The 19849-nt window shown below is 44.1% G+C and overlaps 1 protein-coding gene across 1 annotated transcript; it reads left to right on the plus strand.

The window, feature by feature from the left end:
• Positions 1-476: 476 nt before the first annotated feature.
• DLEU7 (deleted in lymphocytic leukemia 7) lies at positions 477-19414 on the plus strand. Its single transcript, XM_049647311.1, is given in 5 exon segments — positions 477-544; positions 2303-2728; positions 2730-2792; positions 2794-2926; positions 19148-19414. Coding segments are annotated over 5 exon segments (957 nt in total).
• The last annotated feature ends 435 nt before the right edge of the window (positions 19415-19849 follow it).

The raw sequence follows: 19849 nt of genomic DNA on the forward strand, positions 1-19849 counted from the left end.
ATTCACAATGAGAATGTGATGTGTAAGTGGCCCCAGCCCAAGATGCCCCTGTCCACTTGTGCAGTGGGACAGCTTCATCCTACTTGACTACATGGACTGAGCATGGAGGAGGATGGATAGCTACTGGGTGATGAGGGTGTTGTTTCCATTAAAGAGTGAAATAGATGCTGTGAAGCAACAATATCTGGTGTCCAGTACCTCATCCAATTTGAGTGTGCCTTCTGTCACACAGTGGCCTCAAACTGTCACCATAGTGAGCTGGGAGTGTGTAATTAGTTGCTTGGTCTGGTAGCCTAGCATGTGTAATGTTGGGGGTGTTTAAACCAAAGGTAGATCTGCTGTGCCGCTGACCCATCTCAATAAGCCTATGGATACTTTTCCTCACTTAGGGCCTCATATCTCCAGCTTTGGGACATCAGCCATTAGAAGGTCATAGCAAAGAAAAATGTGGTCCATGGCTAAGACAGATGCCGGAGATGGCCTTGAGTTGCCGGGCGATCCAGGGCTCTCTAAAAGATACGAGGAAACCCAGACAGTATAAGCTGTATGTACCAGTCCCTGGACCCCACGGTTCTGTGGCCCCTTCTCTCATAGTCCCTGAAGTTCAGCTGGTCTCCTGGGTCTCAGAATCAGCCTGCTCTGTAGAACAGTGGGGCCTCAGGTCAGGCTGTGTCTAGCCATTTCAATTTTGCTGTTGGCTGGAATTTCATCTGTCAAGAAGGTTTTGCAGTCAGCCATTTGATAGCGGAAGAGTGAGCCCACGAAGCTGGATTTCCTGCCTATCTAGAAAGAGGAGCACGCCTGGAGATCTGACGTGCTCTGTGCAAATTAGGGCTTAGTTTTTGCTATTCCTGGTCAGTCTCCGCTAAACCTAATGTATTTCAATGTTTGAGGACTGAAACACACACAAACTCAAAGATTTTTTTTTTTAATTTTTTATCATGAACTTAAGTAACTTCATCAAGAGAATCTCATCAATGTTAAGCTATTTACTTCCTTCCAAAGTAATTTCCTTTCTGTCAATGCACAGACATGCATTTTTACTTAGTTATAATTAGTGTGAACATGCTCGTTTTTGTTTAAGAAAGGTTTTCTTTACCTTGGCATTCAGATTTGTTTTCATAGGCGAAGAAAACACTGAGAACTAGAAGGAACCTTCGCTGGAGAATTGGGAGGATTATATGGGGTCATGTTATCCCAGAGTTGAAGAAACCTTAAAGGACCCTGAATCTCACCCCATAGCTCTGAGGACTCCCCTTTAGACTAACAGACTCATTGGAGCAGCCTTCCCACACAAAGGTCTCTCCAGCTCTTACTGGACGGCACCAAGAGTGGACTCTCCCTTCTAAAGGAAGAATGAAATCCCATTTTCCATCACCCCCCCTTCCGCCGGGCTAGGGTCTATGTGTCTGTCCCTGGGCTTGTACCCTCCTTACCTGCTAAGTTATGCAAACAGTTTCCCATGCAGGAAGAAAGCGGAGACCATGCTGCTCTGTAACACTCTTCCAACCATTCTCCTCGAGCGTGTGTTGCTTTTCTCCCCCCTCCTAACATGTAACCACACACCAATAGTTTCCAATCTATCAAAGCTTAAATGTCCCAGTCTTCTCTCCTAAGTCAAGGACGCGGCGAAGTTAAGTTTAATTAAAAGCAGCAACTATTTGTACAGCTGTCTCGGGGTTCATGGCTCCTAAAAGGATTTAGCTTCAAACCTCCCTGCCCCTGTCCTCTGGGACTTTCACACAAAGCCATTTAGGCCCCTCATCTGGGCAGTTACCAGACCCGCGCTTCCCCAGTCACTTCAGGAGCGCCCTCCCCCCCCCCCCCCCATGCTGTGCCCTGATGCTACTTTAGGGGTCAGATCCTCTGAGCTCACGTGGCATGGGGCAAGGCAGAGAGGGGCAGGACTTCCCATACACGAGTCCCCTTGTTTGGTTTGGGGGAACACAAGGCCTTGACGAAGTTCCTGAAAATTCTCAGGGTTGGGAAAGCGGGTGGGGGGGCATGATCAGGCACAGTCTTCCTTTCGTGAGCTTTCTCTGGCTCTTCGCACTTTTGATCGGGGCTGTTCTTTCACGGGCCACCTCCAGCACCCGCGGCACGAATGGTCACTGACAGGCCTCTTTCAAAGGAGATGGGGGCGGGCTATCCCTGCAGGTAGATGCATCCGCTCAAAGCGGCACGCTTTTTCCCCCAGCAAAGTCCTGGAGTCGATGAAAACCCAGCGCTTAGCATTTGGCTGATTTTCGAGCGCACAGAGGCAGCGCTTCGGGCAGCCTTGGGTCTGCACACGCCCATTCAGACGGAGCGAATTCAGCGGCCAGCCCGGGTCACCCACTGCGGGCCGGGGGCGGGGGCGGGGCCGGCCCCACCCGGGAGAAGCCAGGGGGCCGCGAGGCCTCGGGTTAGGAAATGTGACCCTGGCGACCCCAAACGCCCCCGCCCCTCTCGCTCGCTGCTGCACCTGCCCGCGGAGCGCGCCGAGCCGCCGACAGGGAAGCCGGCTTAGCCCCGCGCCCTTAGTGGCCTCCATCAGCCACCAAATGGTGGCTCTGCAGATTCTGCAGCTGCTGCAGCAGGAGTGGGGCTGAGGGGACGGTCCGAGCGACCCCGGGAGCCCGCGCGATCCAGACCGCGTGTCCGCCGCCCCAGCGCGTCGCATAGGCAGGCCCTCGGCCGGCCGGGCCTGTCCTGGGGCGCCAGGATGGGGGGAGGGCAGGAATGGGGGGTTCTGGCGCGCGGGTCAGCTCCCCAGAAGCGGAAACGGTGCGAGGCGCCGAGGGGGGCGCGGAGCTGCACCCTGGCCCAGATGGGCATGCGCAGCGCGCTGGCCCGCGTGGTGGCCTCGACCTCGGAGCTGGTCAGCGTGGAGCAGACGCTGCTGGGCCCCCTCCTGCAGGAGAGGTCCTTCCCCAACCCTCCGAAGGCGAGTCTGGCCTCCCGCACCCGCGTGGGGCGCAGGATCCCCGGGCAGGGCGGGGCCGCCCACTGCGAGGCCGCGCTGGCCACAGACCTTCCGCCGGGGCGAGAGAGAACGCGGGAGGCGACACCCCCGGGGACTTGAGTCCAGGAACTCGGGCCCACCTGGAGCCCACCTGACTGCGGAGCCGAGACGCAGGGAAGCCTTGCCAAAACCTGCCTCTGGAACTCCTTTCTGTCTCTCACATAAATCAGCTTCCTGCTCCAGCTGAAGGCCCTTTCCACATGTGCAGCGGTCTGTGGATGGACCGCTCCCCCTGGCCCCCCTTCTAAATTAATAGCCCTTTCTCCAGAGCCTTGCATACACATATGAGGTCCCCTCTGTCTTTTGCATGACAAAATCACCTAGATTTATTTAAAGTTCCTTCACACTTAAGACTCACGATTATTTTTGCATAAATCCAACTCCCCGCAGAGTTCAGAGGCCTTACAGAGTCAACCTAAATTCTCATAAAGTGGGGTGAGAGCGGGGTGGGTTTCGGGTGTTGAAGCGTGAATACTAATGCTAAACTCCTGCTAAGTCACGCAGCTCGTATCTGTAGGGCAGGTTTCCTCTTACGGTACCAAACTGTTAAGTCAGTGGAGCGGGGGAATGTAGCGGCCGCCTCTCAGCCCGAGTGGGGCTGTGGAAACCTGGGGGGGCTTGGGATCCAGTCTCCGCTTTGTCATTAACTAACCTTAATTGGTTGAAGGTCACGGATCTTGAGATCTTCTGGCTTTCCAGTTTTGCTTCATTGCTGCCTCCCAGGCAGCTAGCAGAAGGAAATGAGGGAGGGATGTTGAAGAAAGCCTAGAGCTGTCCTCAAGAGTTGCTTTTCTTGCTCCACAAGCCAGGGTTTGGGGGCAAAAGGGGAGGTGCTGCTCCACTCATGTTAGAAAGTTCAAAAAGCAGCTGCATTTCACTAATGCTCTCTCGTGTGAAATGCACCTTGTATTTGGTACCACAAAGAAATAAAAACCCCTGCCAATTAAACTATGATGCGCCGTTTCTAAGATGTATCGCCACTTCCGAGATTTTTGAAACTTCGTGAAAAGAGGTGCATCTTAGAACTGAGGAAATAGGAAGCGCTGTGTGATGTCAGGAACCTATCTGGGGCACAGGTAGGTTGGCAAGAGGAGAGACCCAGTGATGAGTTCCACCTTAGGTGATCTCGGAAGGCTTCTCAGAGGAAGTGATCTTTAAGAAACAAAATGAATGCTTGCCTCGCAGACGTGAAAGGGAAAAAACATTTCAGGGGAGCTGTGTGATCCAAGGCCCGGAAGCAAGGAAAGGGCCTGGGCCTTTGGGGGAACTGAAATGAGCTCGCTATGGCAGAAGGTATAAAAGGATGCTGGAGACGTAAGTGGGATCAGGTGGCGAAAGGCCTGTGTGTCACGCAGAGGACGTTGAATCGTCTTGCAGGCAAAGGCAACTGTTGAAATGACTGAGGCGAGGACCTGACCCTGGATAAATCACAGCCGGGGAGGTCGCAGTTTGGGGGTCAGGTCAGAGACCGTGGTCCGAGGGCCTGACCCAGCTCAGACGCACTGAGCTCTCTGCTCTGGCCTACAAATCCCACCTCCAGAACTTCACCCAGCTGTCACTTCTACTTGGTGACCCTCTTAACGCTTTCGACTTGACTTTTGCCCTCAACATGTTCCACCGTCCTCAAGGTTTCTTTATCCAAACCTCAACCCCCTCACTCCTTTTCCGAGAAAATGGAGGCCGACAGACACAAATAGCTTCCTCTCGACCTGAAAAATCTCATTTCCACTCATCCTCCTTCTCGTCGCTAATAAAGAAATGCTGTTTGGTCCCCCTGACCCCCAACCAAAGTAGCCTTCCTCTTAGCTGCTAGAGCAAATCCTTCATCTGCCCTGGACCTCGTTCTATCAATTCCCTTCCCATCCATATAGTCTCTGCTGCCTGCACTCTGCCGGTTCCTCAGTCCATAAACTTGCTCAAGCTTCCCTTACCTCCCTGCACCTTGAGTCCCAGTCCTTTATTCACCTTCCGAGAAAACAAGTAGACATCTGCATGTGTTGCTTCCACTTTCTAGAAGTGTCCAGAGTGCTCATTAGGAACAGAGCTGTCAACTTTCTTACTCCCGGAGTCTGCTGCTCACCTGCAAGGGTGAGTTCTTAGAGCTCCTGAGAATAGCGAGTACTTTCAGAAGGGAGAGAAACAGGCAGAGGTTTCTCTGGATGATTTGCCTCCTCGCTAACTAACATCTTGGGATTTTTCTTGGTTTTCTATTTGGAGAGAAGGTAGTATCTCCATTTGGTTGTGGAGTAACAATTATAAAGAACTCAGACTTAAGGACACAGTAGTTTGTCTTTCCAGGGGGCTGGTTATGCAGAGTTGGCTTCATTATCACTGGTGTTAACTCGAAAAAGTTGGGAGAATTGTCTTTCTATATATTTTTTGTGACGTAAGTTTTAGGTGCCCAGCTTTATCATTTGACATCTGTATATACTACAAAGTGATCACCACCATAAGTCTTGTTACAACCCATCACCACACGCTTGACCACCTTCACCCATTTCACCCACCCCTCCACCCCCTTCCCCTCTGGGAACCACTAGTCTGTTCTCTGTATCTCTGATTTTTGTCTTTGCCTTATTTTGTTTGTCCTTTGGTTTTGTTTTTTAGACTTCACATCTGAGTGAAATCATACAATATTTGTCTTTCTCCGTTTGACTTATGTCACTTAGCATAGTACCCTTGAATCCATCCATGCTGTCGCAAATGGCAAGATTTTATTATTTTTTATGGCTATGTGTGTGTGTGTATGTGTGGAGCCACCTCTTTATCCATTTATGTATCAATGGACACTTAGGTTGTTTTCATATCGTGGCTATTAAAAATAATGCTGCAGTGAACACAGGGGTGCGTATATCTTTTCACATTCGTGTTTTCATCTATTTTGGATAAATACCCAGAAGTGGAAGAGCTGACTCCTGTGGCAGTTGTGTTCTTTATTTTTTGAGGGATCCTCATACCGTTTTCCAAAGTGGCTGCACCAATTTACATTCCCACTAACAGTGCACAAAGGTTCCCTTTTCCCCACGCTCTCACCAACACTTGCTATTTCTTGTCTTTTTGATACTAGCCATTGTAACAGGTGTTAGGAGATACTGTGGTTTTGATGTGCGTTTCCCTAATAATTAATGATGTTGAGCATCTTTTCCTGTGCCTGCTGGCCACCTGTATGCTTTCTTGGAGAAATGTCTATTCACGTGCTCTGCACGTTTTTTAGCCAGTAGTTTACTTTTTTGTTGTTGAGTTGTATGAGTTCTTTATATATATTTAGATATTAACCCCTTCTCAGTTGTTTGGTTTACAAATATCTTCTCCTATTCAATAGGTTGTTCGTTTATTCTGGTGATGGCTTCCTTTGTGGAGGAGAATCTCATTAGTTTGCTGTAGTCACATTTGTTTATTTTTGCTTTTGTTTCTATTGCTGTTGGAGTCAGATCCACAAAGATGTGTCCCTAAGACTGATGTCAAGGGAGCTTACTGCCTATGTTTTGTCCCCCGTCTCATTCTTTTGCCTGTGGCTCTCCAAGGTCCTCATTACCATTTATGGAAGAGACTGTCCTGTCTTCATTGTTATTGGCTCCTTTGTCATAGATTAATTGCCCATATATGTATGGATTTATTTCTAGCCCTCAGTTCTGTTCCATTGATCTGTGTGTCTGTTTTTGCACCAGTATTGTGGTATAGCTTTGTAGTATGCCTTGAAATCAGGGAGCATGATCCTTACAGCTTTGTTCTTTTTTAATCGTGTTTTGGCTATTTGGGGTTTTATATTTATATTTATAACTCCACACAAATTTTAGAATTATTTGCTCTAGTTCTTCGAAGTATGCCATGAATTTTGATAGGGACTGCACTGAGCCTATAGATTGCTTTGGTTCGTATGGCTATTTTAACAGTACTAATTCCTTCAATCCCTAAATACGGAATATATTTCCATTTATGTGCGTCTTCTCCAATTCCTTTCATGTTTTCTATATTTTCAAATTAAGGACACGCAGATTGATTTTCTACACAGAATGATTTCAGGAGGACTTGTACTCTTGGAAATAACACTTGTGTGTCACTTGCAAGTGTGTGGAAATGTCTCCAACATCAGGTGTCTTTCACAGTGTTACTTGCCACAGAGAGGAGGACTCACTTGGCCTGAAGCCCACAGCCCAGATGATAGGCAGCAGGGACCCAAAGCAGAGACAGTGCGGCACAGCTCGGTGATCGGGTCCTCCAGACTATTTCAAACCTACTATGCCACTGCCTGCTGTAGGCCCTTGGACAGAGTATCCTTCTTGTGCCTCAATCCCCTTGCCTGTAAAGTGGGGGTAGAGGGATCTAACCTTACTGGGTTATTAAGATAATGCACATGAAGTCTTAGCTAGTGGCTGCCCATATAAAGTCCCAATACCTTTGAGCTATTATTGTTATTATTATTATTATTAAGTTGATGCCTCATGTTCTTGTCAACTGTTATTATTGTGTTGCATTCTTGATATTGATGGATCTGACCCATGGACTCTATTTAATTTTCTGAGTTTACAGAAGCAGAGTCAGGATGACCCAAGGAGACTTTTAAGAAGCCTCCGCTCTCCAGAGGTCAGCTTTAGCCCATGTCTCTTATGACTAGCATAGAGACGTTATCACTGAATGACTTCCTGATCAAACCACTGAGGATTAATTAAGGAAGTGAAATTTTTAGGCTCGAAGGCAGAGAAACTCTCAGCACAATACTAATGGATATTTTTTTAATAGTATTTTAGTCTTTTCTTAAAGAAACCAACACAATATTCTTTTTGAATATTTAGAGATTATCAAACACACGCCAAACATACATGAAGTAAGATTCTTTATAGTGGATAAAAAATGCTTCATGGTACTGAGTCTTGTTAAATTTGTTGGAGAGGCTAGAGTTAATCAGCTTGACAAACATCTGTTACTGTTAAGATGTAACTGTTACTGTTAACATCTGTTAAGAGGAAACTGAGGTTCAGAGGAATTTAGGATTTTGCTAAAGATCCCATAGCCGGGAAGTCATGGCCCATGATCCAAACATGGTTTTAGCCGACTTTTTCTACCAAATCAATTAGAGAGGGGCTATGAATATCATGCTGAAATCAAGTACATGAGTGTGTACAGTTGACGGGGTACGGTCGTATGTGCCGTGCACTGCACACTGCTTGGACTACAACAGTCACCTTGTAGACTGGGTATGTTCGTCAGCGTGGGCTGCTGTAACAAAATGCCATAGACTGGGTGGCTTAAACCACGGGCATTTATTTCCTCATTGTCCTGAAGGCCGGAAAGTTGAAGATCAAGGTGCAAGCAAATTTGGGTTTTGTTAAGGGCTTTCTTCCTGGCTTGTAGGCTGCCTGCTATGTCATGAATGGCTCTTCCTCTGTACATGCAGAAAGAGAGAGAGAGAGAGATCGATCTTGGATGTCTCTTCCTCTTCTTACAAGGACATCAATCCTATCAGATTAGGACTTCACCCTTACGAGCTTATATAACCTTTATTGCCTCCCTAAATGTCCTTTTTCCAATACAGTCACGCTAGAGGTTACGTTTCAACATATGAGTTTTTTTGTGGGGGGACACAATTTAGTTCATTATATTGGGTCCTTTGTGTGTCTCTTTATGTGATGGCCACTTTACATAGTGACAAAAAGCACCAGACAAATGTAGGAAATCATTATCAAACTGGTAATAACTATCAAGGATGCTTTAGGCACTCACCACTCAAAGGGAACATAGAAACACACAGTCTAGGATTTTAAGAGCTGCTGAAAATGACCAACTCACATAGACACCATTAACCAAGCCAATTATGAAGTCACTCTGATTGAGTTTGTCTGTCTTCCTTTGAGGAGTTAAAACCATTTACAGTTTCCAAGAGTTCTGCTCTGGAGCGTAGTTTCATGGAAACTATGGCTGATGCCAACTTTCGGAGGCAAGAGAACATTCCTGCTGTTACAGATTAAACTTGCCTGTGGAGGGGCACCTGCATGACTCAGTCGGTTAAGTGTCAGACTCTTGATTTCTGCTCAGGTCATGATCTCACTGTTCCTGAATTCGAGACCCACATTGGGCTCTGCACTGACACTGTGAAGCCTGCTTGGAACTCTCTCTCTCTCTCTCTCTCTCTCTCTCTCTCTCTCTCTCAAAATAAATAAAGCTTAAAAAAAACCTGCCTGTGGGTTCACTCATTTCAATGAGCTAATTTCACTAGCAGTCATTCCTTCCTGTTCAGTAGTCTTTGCTGGTTTTCTCATTCTACATACCGAGAGCGGTGGTTATAAAACCATTGGCTTTGGCTTCACGGTCCCTGCTAATGTTCTTTGCAAACTGCAAGTGTGAATGTTGGGTCACTCAGAGGAAGACATTGATGACGACAGCTTTTTTCCTCATTAACATGAGTTGTGAAGCCAATGTCTGCAAATGTGGGAACTGTGCCTTTAAAAATTACTCACATACTATTGAAGAAATAAATGCTCAGGGTTATAGGGTTAGTAGCATAGCCACAGAATTGCCCTTCACTGGGGATAAACTCATGTTTTTCTGTGACAAAAAGGCCCAGTGACTGCTCTTCAAGTAGCTTAGCTCTAGCTTTGTTATTGCTCATAATGTGAATGATAAGAAAATCGGGGCATTTATGCTTCCAAAATGAAACTTTGGGGAAAGATAGGGCAGGAAGGCCCTAAAACAAAACTACTTATATATAACATCTTGCTGGAAGTGCTGCCGTGCTTTATTTTACAGTTTTGGGGTTTGCCTTGTGAACGTACTTGAATCACGTGCTTGTATCCATCGCAAAGTGCTTTTAACTGGACTTTTCTAATGAAAAAGGTACCATACCCAAAGCAAATGATAAGGAACCTTAGTTACTTTTGAGTGTTGAAACTGGGTACCCCACACGTAAAAATGTTTAATTTCCTGTGGTCGATAGACTTTTTATGGTGACTGGCAGATACTTTGGTTCTTCACTGAGTGTTTTATTAACACAGTTGCGTATCTATTTGAGATTGACCTGGGGTCCAGGCAACTGGAGGCTGCTCTGGGCCCCATGAACTTGTAGTTCAAAGCCAGATGTTGATGAGCCAAGGGGCAATTTGTAGTATACTGTTTCTGATAGCGTGGTTTTCACAACACGCCTCTAAATAAAGAAATGGCGTTCCCATTTTACGTACACATCCAGTGCAGAAGGTTGTGATGGGTCTGGGGGAGGAGGTTTGTGTTCCTTTAGTGGAGAGCGGCCTGCTGGCCACGCTGAAGTTCATTAAGGTCAGGCTTCATTCCAGAAAGCTGGGAAAAAGCTCTTTCTTCAATCCTCTCTGTAGAGGGCATTAGGTTCATGGGGAGCAAGAAAGGAAAATGTGAAAAGAAACAAGGTTGCAGAGGCCCTTATAAGAGAATATAGCTTAAAATGTTGCTGTTTCCAAAAGAATGGACTTATTTTAAAGCCGCAGGTTAAGCCTATATGAACTGGTTTTTAGTTTTTGTAGATCTAGAAGTAATTTTGAAGGTGATGAGGTAGGGAAAAAGCCAAAAATCTCCCTCATGGATTGCTTAAAGTTATCTGAATTGTAGAGCCTATAAAGTCATATTGTGTTTTTGACTTTACTATCCGTTGGTGTTGGTTTCGGAAAACAAGCCTTGAAACTGCTGCTGCCAGATTCTTTTTGCCTTCAAGCCTTCAGTTTCGATGGGAGTGTTTATTTTCAGTAAGAAGCTAAAAAAAGGCTTAGCTTTTCTTCCCTTTTGGATTTTGCAGGTGCATTTACGGTTGCTCCAGGGTTCCAGATGTGCGCATTCCTAATAAATACAATGCAGAATGCAGCAGAGGGCAAGTGGGCAGTTTTTGTAAGAGACCTCCCCTTCTCCCAGGTAGGAGAGGTCCAAGTGGCAGAAGAGTGAGCTCCAGCTAGGAGGTTAGCTACGGGTTGGCTTTGCATGGGGTGTAGAAGGTTCCACACCTTGAACATCTTCCAGACAGCCAAACCCTCTCAATTATGTTGCAGGGAGGAGGGATGGGCCAATGGACCAGTTTTCAATTTGTATGTGACCAATGCCAGTTTGAGGTTCGTAACACTCAGCCTTAAGAAAAATAGAGTGACTGTGGCCAAAGAAGAAACATTCACTTGCAGACATTGTTGTTCCATCCCGAAGCTAGTGCGGTGCCTCTCCTGAGTGCTTTCATGGTATCCCTGCTCACCCCTCTGTGGCGTCTATGGTGGGGGGGATCCAGGCCCCCACCCCCTTCTGCCGCCTGCCCTGGAGAGTGAGCTCTGCTTTGCGAATCACTGCTGTACCAGCCCGGTTTCTGATCTGGGGGCAGGTCTTTGATGAACATCTGAGTTTGGGAAGAGAGGATAATTCAAGCCCTGCCACTCATTTGCTGTGCGAGGCGGGTACATTGCCTGATCTCTCTAAACCACTGTCATTCACGGACTCTTGTGAGGACTGAGTGAGACAGGGTGTGTCAGGAGCCTGGCTTTGGATCCTGCATCTAGTGGGTTAGGCCAGACCAGCGTTCTTAAAACTCTGGCTCGCCCTGTTATCACCACGCTTGGAAGAGTCTAGGGACCTTACTGTGGCGCTCAAGGCTCACACACTAATTTCTGTCCTGGTTCGGAGCACAAAGATCTTTCAGACTGGCCCCTTCCCAGTCCCAGCCCCTCCTTGACTTCAGGCCGTAGCTCATGTTATTCATTCTGATCGCGGGGGCCGTCTTTTCCCTGGGAGGCCGATGCTGCTTTCCCTAGAATCACCTGTCTCGTAATATCGGTACACTCTTCCCACCACTTCTCTGATGCCTCATTTCTTCTGCAAGGGCTGGCAGGACAGAACTCTGATGGTCTTGACCACTTAGAAAAGAAGATTATTGTGGTAAAAAAAAAAAAAAGGGCATAACATAAAGTTTACTATTTTAAGTGTATGGTTCAGCAGTATAGAGAGCGTTCACATTGTTGTGCAACTAATCTCCATAATTTTTTCATCTTGAACATCCGAAACTCTGTACACGTTAAACAACAAATCCCCAGGGGCACCTGGGTGGCTCAGTGGGTTAAGCCTCCGGCTTCAGCTCAGGTCACGATCCCACAGTTGGTGGGTTCGAGCTCCATGTCTGCTCTGTGCTGACAGCTCAGAGCCTGGAGCCTGCTTCAGGTTCTGTGTCTCCCTCTCTCTCTCTGCCCCTCCCCCGTTCACGCTCTCTCTCCTCTCTCTCCCAAAAATACATTAAAAAAATAAAGGCTTATGGGGCGCCTGGGCGGCTCAGTCGGTTAAGCGTCCGACTTCGGCTCAGGTCATGATCTCGCGGTCCGTGAGTTCGAGCCCCGCGTTGGGATCTGTGCTGACAGCTCGGAGCCTGGAGCCTGTTTCGGATTCTGTGTCTCCCTCTCTCTCTGACCCTCCCCTGTTCATGCTCTGTCTCTCTCTGTCTCAAAAATAAATAAACGTTAAAAAAATTAAAAAAAAAATAAAGGCTTCTACTATGAAAAAAATAAATAAATAAACGTTTTTAAAAAATGAAAAAAAAAAACAAAAAAAACCCCAAATCCCCATTTCTCCTCCCCCCCGGCTCTGGCATCCACCATTGTTTCTGTTTCTGTGACTTTGACTCTAAGTACCACACATAAGTGGAATCGTATGGTATTTATCGTCTTGTGTCTGGTTTATTTCAGTTAGCATAATGTCCTCCAGGTTCATTCACGTCATAGCACCTTTTAAAGGCTAAATAGTATTTCCTCCTGTGTATATACCACAGTTTGTTTATCCATCGATTTGTCAACGGGCACTTGGGCTGCTTCCCCCTCTTGGCTGTGGTGGAGGGTGCCGCTGTGGATGTGGATGTGCAGGTATCTCTTTGAGACCCTGACTCCGTCTTTTGGCTGTACTTGTATGTTCCAGAAGTGGAATTGCTGAATCGTACGGTAATTCCTTGTTTCATTTTTGGGGGGAGGCTCCATACTGCTTTCCAGAGTGGCTCGGTGACTTTCCCTTCCCACCAGCGGTGCCCACAGGTGCCAGCTTCTCCACATCCTCACCAACACTTGTTGTGTTCACGTTTTTCTGATGGTGGTCATCCTAATGGATATGAGGTGAGCTCGACCACTCTTTTTGAGCCTTAATCTTATCCTGTGTGACATCTCTACTGAACAGTTTAAATAGTTTCATCTCACCAATTAGATTCCCAACTCCTATGGGACATATTTTTCTTTGCTTTGCTGTCCTTCCTTCCCCTTCTGTCCTTCTTGCTGATATCACCATCTAGCGGAGTACCCTATGCACAAGCTTAGGTTGATGGAGTGCCTTATAAATGCAGAGTTTGTGGGACCGTAAGCTTATTTGACCTTCACGGTCTCTCCACGTGGTCGCTGTTTTCATTTTACAGATTAGAATACTGACTATTCCATAGATAAAATGTCTTGTCCGCAGATGGCCGATTAGAGGGGCAGAACCAGGGCTCTGGTGGCAAATCCAGTGCTCATGAAGGAATCAACCCCACATTCCAGGTGTCTTTGTAGATACCTGGAGGGCTGTCCCATCCTAACTGACACCTATGAAGTCCCTTTTGCCGCACAGGGTAACATGCTCACAGGTTTTGAGGATTAGGACATAGACATCTTCGGGGGGCCACTCTTCTGTCTACTATAGGGCAGATTTTGGCTAGGAATTAAGAAAAAATGTTCTGAAGACTAGAGCCACAGGTTGCCTCCAGTGTGGCAAGCAGTGGGACACCAGGTATGCCATAGAAAGGATTCACACATCGGAACGAGCTTCGTATGAACCCCCTGCAGTGCTTGGATTACGAGTCTATAAATGTTTGTCTTCTGTAGGATTGGGTTTCCGTGTTTTTACCATAGCCCCCATCCCATTTCCCTAGACATTTGGATATATGCTCTATGTGTCTCAATCCTCCTATTAGGTTAGAAGCTCCTTAGAAAGTAGGCACTCATGTCATAATGCTTTTTACCCAGTGAGGGCAATCATGTAGTGGAGATTTTACACGTTTGAAATAAACGTAATTATTAACTTAAATTAACTGAGCCAAACAGGCTGAGGCCATTACCCCAGTAGATTAGTTGAGTCCGTATAAAATGTAGATGCTGGCTATCAGTTTGGACCACTGTAGCAATCAATACATTTCATATCCAGAGTCTGAAATCACACAAGGCTTTGGAAGCTACAAAACCTGCTTTTAGATTGCCCATAGTGCTAATGCTGACAATGTGCTCAAAACCCCACGTAGGATATTACATCATCTCTGGAAGCATCTGGGACTTGTCAAATAAAGGCTGCCGGGAGGATGTGCTCTGTCATTAAACGGAAAGCACCATACAGGAAATCATCACGAATATTGATGATGTGATTTTCTACTGAAAGCCCATGAGCCATTCAATATTCCGTTGCCTCTATGCTGTGAATTTTTGGCCCCCGCCTGTGCAACAGAATCAGTAGAGGTTTAGTTGGAGGCCATGATTATTGGATCCACAGTTGGCCTTCAGATCCTTCCGAAAGGAAGAGAAGCAACCACCTGTTCTATTTTTCCATCCCCTGGCTTAAGAGTCCCATGGAAAGCCTATGCCTATTAATTTGTTTTCTTTGACTGTGAATATATTTGAGAAAGGATTAAAAAGAAATACTGTACTAAAAGAGTAAAATAAAGAGACGTTGCAGAGCTTGCCAGGGATTTGAAGTTTACCGAGGGCCTCAGGGACCAGTACAGCCCAGCAGTGGAATTTTATTATATGTATACTTTCCTCAAACGATGCCTTCTTTGATTCTTTACAGTAAATGTGAAATTGACTTCAGATTTTAGGCCCACAAACATATTTTTAAAGGCATTTTAATCTTATTTGGGTGATGAATGCCTTTGCAGACTGGCTAATAGGCGCACGTCAGCACACATTTCGGTGGTTCCTTCAATTTTGAATTTCCCTTTGCATGTTGTCTTTGATCCTTCCACTTTGTACTTAGAGTTGTATTACTGCTATAAAGCAAGCGGACAATTTCCCTTGATGTGGATCTAGGGGAAGTAGTCCAGAGGCATTTTTTCCCCCTCTACTTTCCCATTCCCAAGCAATATGCTCCAGGAATATAGGTTGTTCCATAAAGTAGGGGACAGATTATCTAAGTAGCCCCTTGATACCTTCTGAGCAGAAAGAAGCAACACACAAAGGCAGGGGCGCGAGAATGCTTTAAAGAGGAATTCAAAACAAGAAGCGTGGGAGTCTGTGAATAGTTGAGTAAGGGAACTACGGTGTCTTGTGTTTATCTTTATCCCAGCACCTAAGTCACCTGGGTCCTGCTGCCATGGTTTGCATGGTTTGCTGAATTGAATAGATGAATGTTTGTTTTGTTTCCCAGAAGAAACTGTAATAAACACTTTGCCGGAAGCCCGAGTCCTTCTAACCCAAGTGACAGCATTTTTTGTTAGGGAGAAGAATACCTTCTCTTTCTGTACAGAATTAGGAAGAAAACTCTAGTTCCAAACTCTAATTTCAGCTTTCAGTTCTCTCTTTCAGTTTCTTTGGGATTATCTGTTTGTTTTTTTTTTTCCTTTTCCTAAATTATTGAGTTGGATTCTTAGCTCATGACTTTCCAGTGATTATTCTTTACTTATCTATAGCAGTAAGTGTATGTATTTCTCAATGCAGCTGGATCCCACAAATTCGTGATCTACTGTTTCCATAATTGTTCAGTATAAAGCATTTTAAAATTTCAGTTATTCTTTCACTGATCTATGAATCATTTAGAAGTCGACTTTTAAGTCATATATGTACTGGGAAGATTATGTTACTGATTTCTCATTAATTTGCATTGTGATTTGTATGATATAGACCTCTAGATATTCATTGAGAATTTGCTTTCGGCCTATTATAACATAATCAGCTTTCATAATTTCTCTGTATGTCTTTGAGAATAAGTGTATCTGCTTATCTTTATTGGACCAAGCTTGTGATTAGCGTTTCCATCTTGTGATTAGTGTTTCCATCTTTTCTCTCAAGGTTGATTGTTTTGTTGTTTGACTGACTAGTTCCTGAGGAAGCCGGGTAAAAATCAGCTTTTATGTTTGTGGATTGAATGTAAATTGACATTATCATATTAGGCACACACAGGTACAAAACTGTTATCACATCTTGGGGTATAATTTCTTTTATTAATTGTTGTTTATTTTATCCCCAATAATGAATTTTCTGGCTTTGTTTTGGCTTCTGTTTGCTTTGTATCTATTTTAGCATCCATTTGTTTTAAGTTTTTAGGTGCTTTTAGTTTTAAATGTGTTTCTTATAAAGAACATGCCAATAGATTTTTTTTTAAAATCCGATCTGGTGAACACTATATTTCAAAAGGTGGCTTATTTGATGTTTTCTTTTTGCCTCGATTTATATTTCTTCATTTTTACTGACGAATGATAGGATCAATTAAGTTTTAATATACCTCTTAAGTCTGCTGAGTTTTAACTTTACGTATTATTTCTGTGCTTTAATGATAGCACTGACATTTCCCACACGCATACTTAACAAGTCTGATGTTTATCAATTTTGCCACCTTTCTCTGAATATGTACAAAGCCTCAGAATGCCAGTCCATCCTACATGCTACTCCTATTCAGCGTCTTAGAAGCATCTTGCTTTTGTAAGCCCCAAGTTCATTGTTAGCTAATTGTCTAATCAGTTCTTTAGATTCGCGTCATATTTTTAAGTTCCTTTGTTCACTGTTGCTTCTTATATCTCATTCTTTCCTTTTGAATTAAATTTCCTCTTTCTGAATTAGAGCTCTAGAAAAATATGACAGTGGGGTAACTCTTGTTGTGCTATTAAATGAAGGTATATTTATTTTGCCCTGATGTTTAAATAATAGTTTATTTGGACTAAAAAAACCACTCTATGTTGACAATTATTTGAAAAATTATCTCATTCCTTTCTGTCTTCAGTGGTTGTAGCTCAGTAGTTGGCTGTCTGACTTGTCATCTCCTGAAGCCATCAGCCATTTTCTCTCTGGTTGCCTTTAAGAGTAGTTTTGCCTTGGGGCCCCTGGGTGGTTCAGTCGGTTGGGCGTCCAACTCCAGCTCAGGTCATGATCTCATGGTACCTGGGTTCGAGCCCCGCATCAGGCTCTGTGCTGACAGCTCAGAGCCTGGAGCCTGCTTTGAATTCTGTGTCTCCCTCTCTCTCTGCCCTTCCCTACTCACTGTGTCTCTCAAAAATAAAAAAAACATTGAAAAAAAATTTTTTTAAAGTACTTTTGCCTTAATAAGTTTAGATTTTAATCTCATTTAACTTATTCTGTTCCCGGATTATTTTACTTCCTGAATCTCTGTTCATGAACTTGGATTCATGTTTTGGATCAATTTCAAATAATTCTTATCCATTTTTCTCTTTGAATATTGCTTCCCCACCTCTCCCCCAGCCTCTCTCGTCTCTCCTGGAAGTGCATCTGGTGGGTTTCATCATTCTGTCATCCATGTTGCTTAACATCTCATTCATATTTCCCGTGCCTGACTTTTCATCTTGAATTCTGAGTAATTTTCTCATATTAACCATCCAGTTTACCATTCCTCACTTCAGAGGTTTATTCAGGTGTATAAATTGTCTGTTGAGTTTTTAATTTGTCATGATAGTTGTCATGCTAGAAATGGCGTTTGGTTCTTTTTCAAGCCCGTTTTCACTTAAAATAGTTTTGATTCCTTTTTATATTTTTAATCACTTTAAACAGATTGTATAGTTTCTAGCTGAAATACTCGGAGTTTAATCCTGCCCTGCATCGGTATCTGCTGTATCATGGTGGACTATGTTTTAAATTTCATATTCTGAGTTTGTCTTTGACAAAGCTTTATGAGAATACTACTGTGGGGCATGGGCTGTGGATGTGTCCCCATGGATTAGGCTCTTGTTTGCTTTTACCAACGTGTCTGTGGATATTTCAGCCCAGTTCCAATTTTTTAAGTTAATTTCTTAGCGTGAGTGTTTCCATAACGTATATATGGTATGGAGTGTAGAGGGCAGCTCCAAACTTAAGCGGCTGTGTAGTAAAGGTCAAAAGTTATGCATCCTCAGGGCAACTTTATCCTCTATCCCAAACCCAGCTCGAGACCGACTTTCTTTTTTTGATGAGTATTGATGCACAGCTAAAATAATCTACTCTTCCTTTATCTTTGGCTGTTAGGAATTTCCATTGCTTTCTTGCAATATCAGTAAGGATGTTTGTTCTATTTTATTTAGAATTCAGTTAGCAAAAGGTTTCGGGGAAACTAAGTGTGCCATGTTACCAGAGCCGGAAGCCTGTGGAGAGTCATTTACATGTATTTAAAATAAGTTATCTATTTAACATTATCGCTGAGATGGAATAATTTTGATTATTTATTGGAATAATTTTAGCATACCATGTCTATATAATGGATTTTAGAATGTGAACCATTTGGGGATTAAAAATCTGTTTAGTTACTTCATTATTTTTAACTACCTGGGAACTGTTCTTTCTAAATTTGCATTGGAAACTTCTTGAGATGATGTTATCAAATACAAATCCTGTATTGGAATTTTGAAGACAGCAAATATGGAATAATAGCAACAAAGGCTATTTGTGTATTCTTCAAAACTCTGCTAGGAACAAATAACAGAAACTCAACTCCAAATGGCTTAAGTAAAAAGGCATATTTATTGACTCAGATACCCCCAAAATCCTGGGGTTTATTGTTCAAGTATTGCTGGGTCAATATGCTCAGACAATGTAATTAGAATCAATCGCTTTTAATCCCTTTGTTCTACTTTCTTCTGTGCTGTCTTCATTCTCATTTGGATTCTCCCCTTAGAGTGACAAGATGCTTTCTAAAAGCCCCAGTTAAAGAGAGCTTCTCTCTCGCCATCTAACAGACATTCTGGAACTGTGGCTTATTGGTCTGTGTTAGACCTGTCCATTCCTGACCACTCCAAGTGGCCGAAGGGGGGTGGTCTCCGATTGGTCTGGTCCCTGGAGTTGTAGAATTGGGGTCAGCTTTAGTCAAACCACGTAGGCTGAACATGGAGGGGAGAGGTTCTCTGAGAGAAACAATGAGGTCTTGTGATGAGAAGAGATGGGAATGGAAGCTAGGTACACAAAACATCACAAATGTCCCATAACCTATCTAATTGTACGTGTTTGCTGTTTATTTCAGGATAGTGTTGAGTTTAGACACATCTGCAGTCATTTGGCTCTACAAATTCAAGGACAACAGTTTGACAGAGATCTGGGTACTGCCCACCGGTGTTTGAAGACAATAGTCATGAAGCTGATTCAGTCACTTGCTAATCTTCCTTCAGATGTCCTCATGGTAGCCTGTGCTTCTTTGAGACAGATCTTACAGAATCTCCCAGACGCATGGATGCTCAAGACACCAGAATTAGAACCACAGCCAGTACTGCTAAGAGGACTGGGTACCTGACATTCCTAATTGAATCAGCAGACAGTGGGTGCTTTTATTCCCAGGAAGGAGAGAGGTGATGACATATATAGCAGTCTGACCAGTGGCATCTGTACCCTTCAGAATCACAGCATGTTGGTGACAGGTTTTTAAAGCAGTAGTCCACATTTTTAAGTATGTTGATATATTTGCTTACTGTTTGATTGAAATGTATTCCACTTGGTAGAGCTGATTGTATCATATATGTTTATATTTACTAATCCATAGAAGGATTAGTTTTGATCAAATGATACATTAATCTATACTTATATTAATGTAGGCCTATGAGGTTTAATATGGTTATTTAATATGGTTATTTATATATGGTTATGTGGTTAAAGCTTCATGGTTCTTAAAATTATCTTGAATAAATAGGATATTTGATAATTGATATGTTCTACTTACTGAGCACTTCAT

Source organism: Panthera uncia, assembly GCF_023721935.1.
Source record: "Panthera uncia isolate 11264 chromosome A1 unlocalized genomic scaffold, Puncia_PCG_1.0 HiC_scaffold_16, whole genome shotgun sequence".
Taxonomy (NCBI): Eukaryota; Metazoa; Chordata; class Mammalia; order Carnivora; family Felidae; genus Panthera; species Panthera uncia.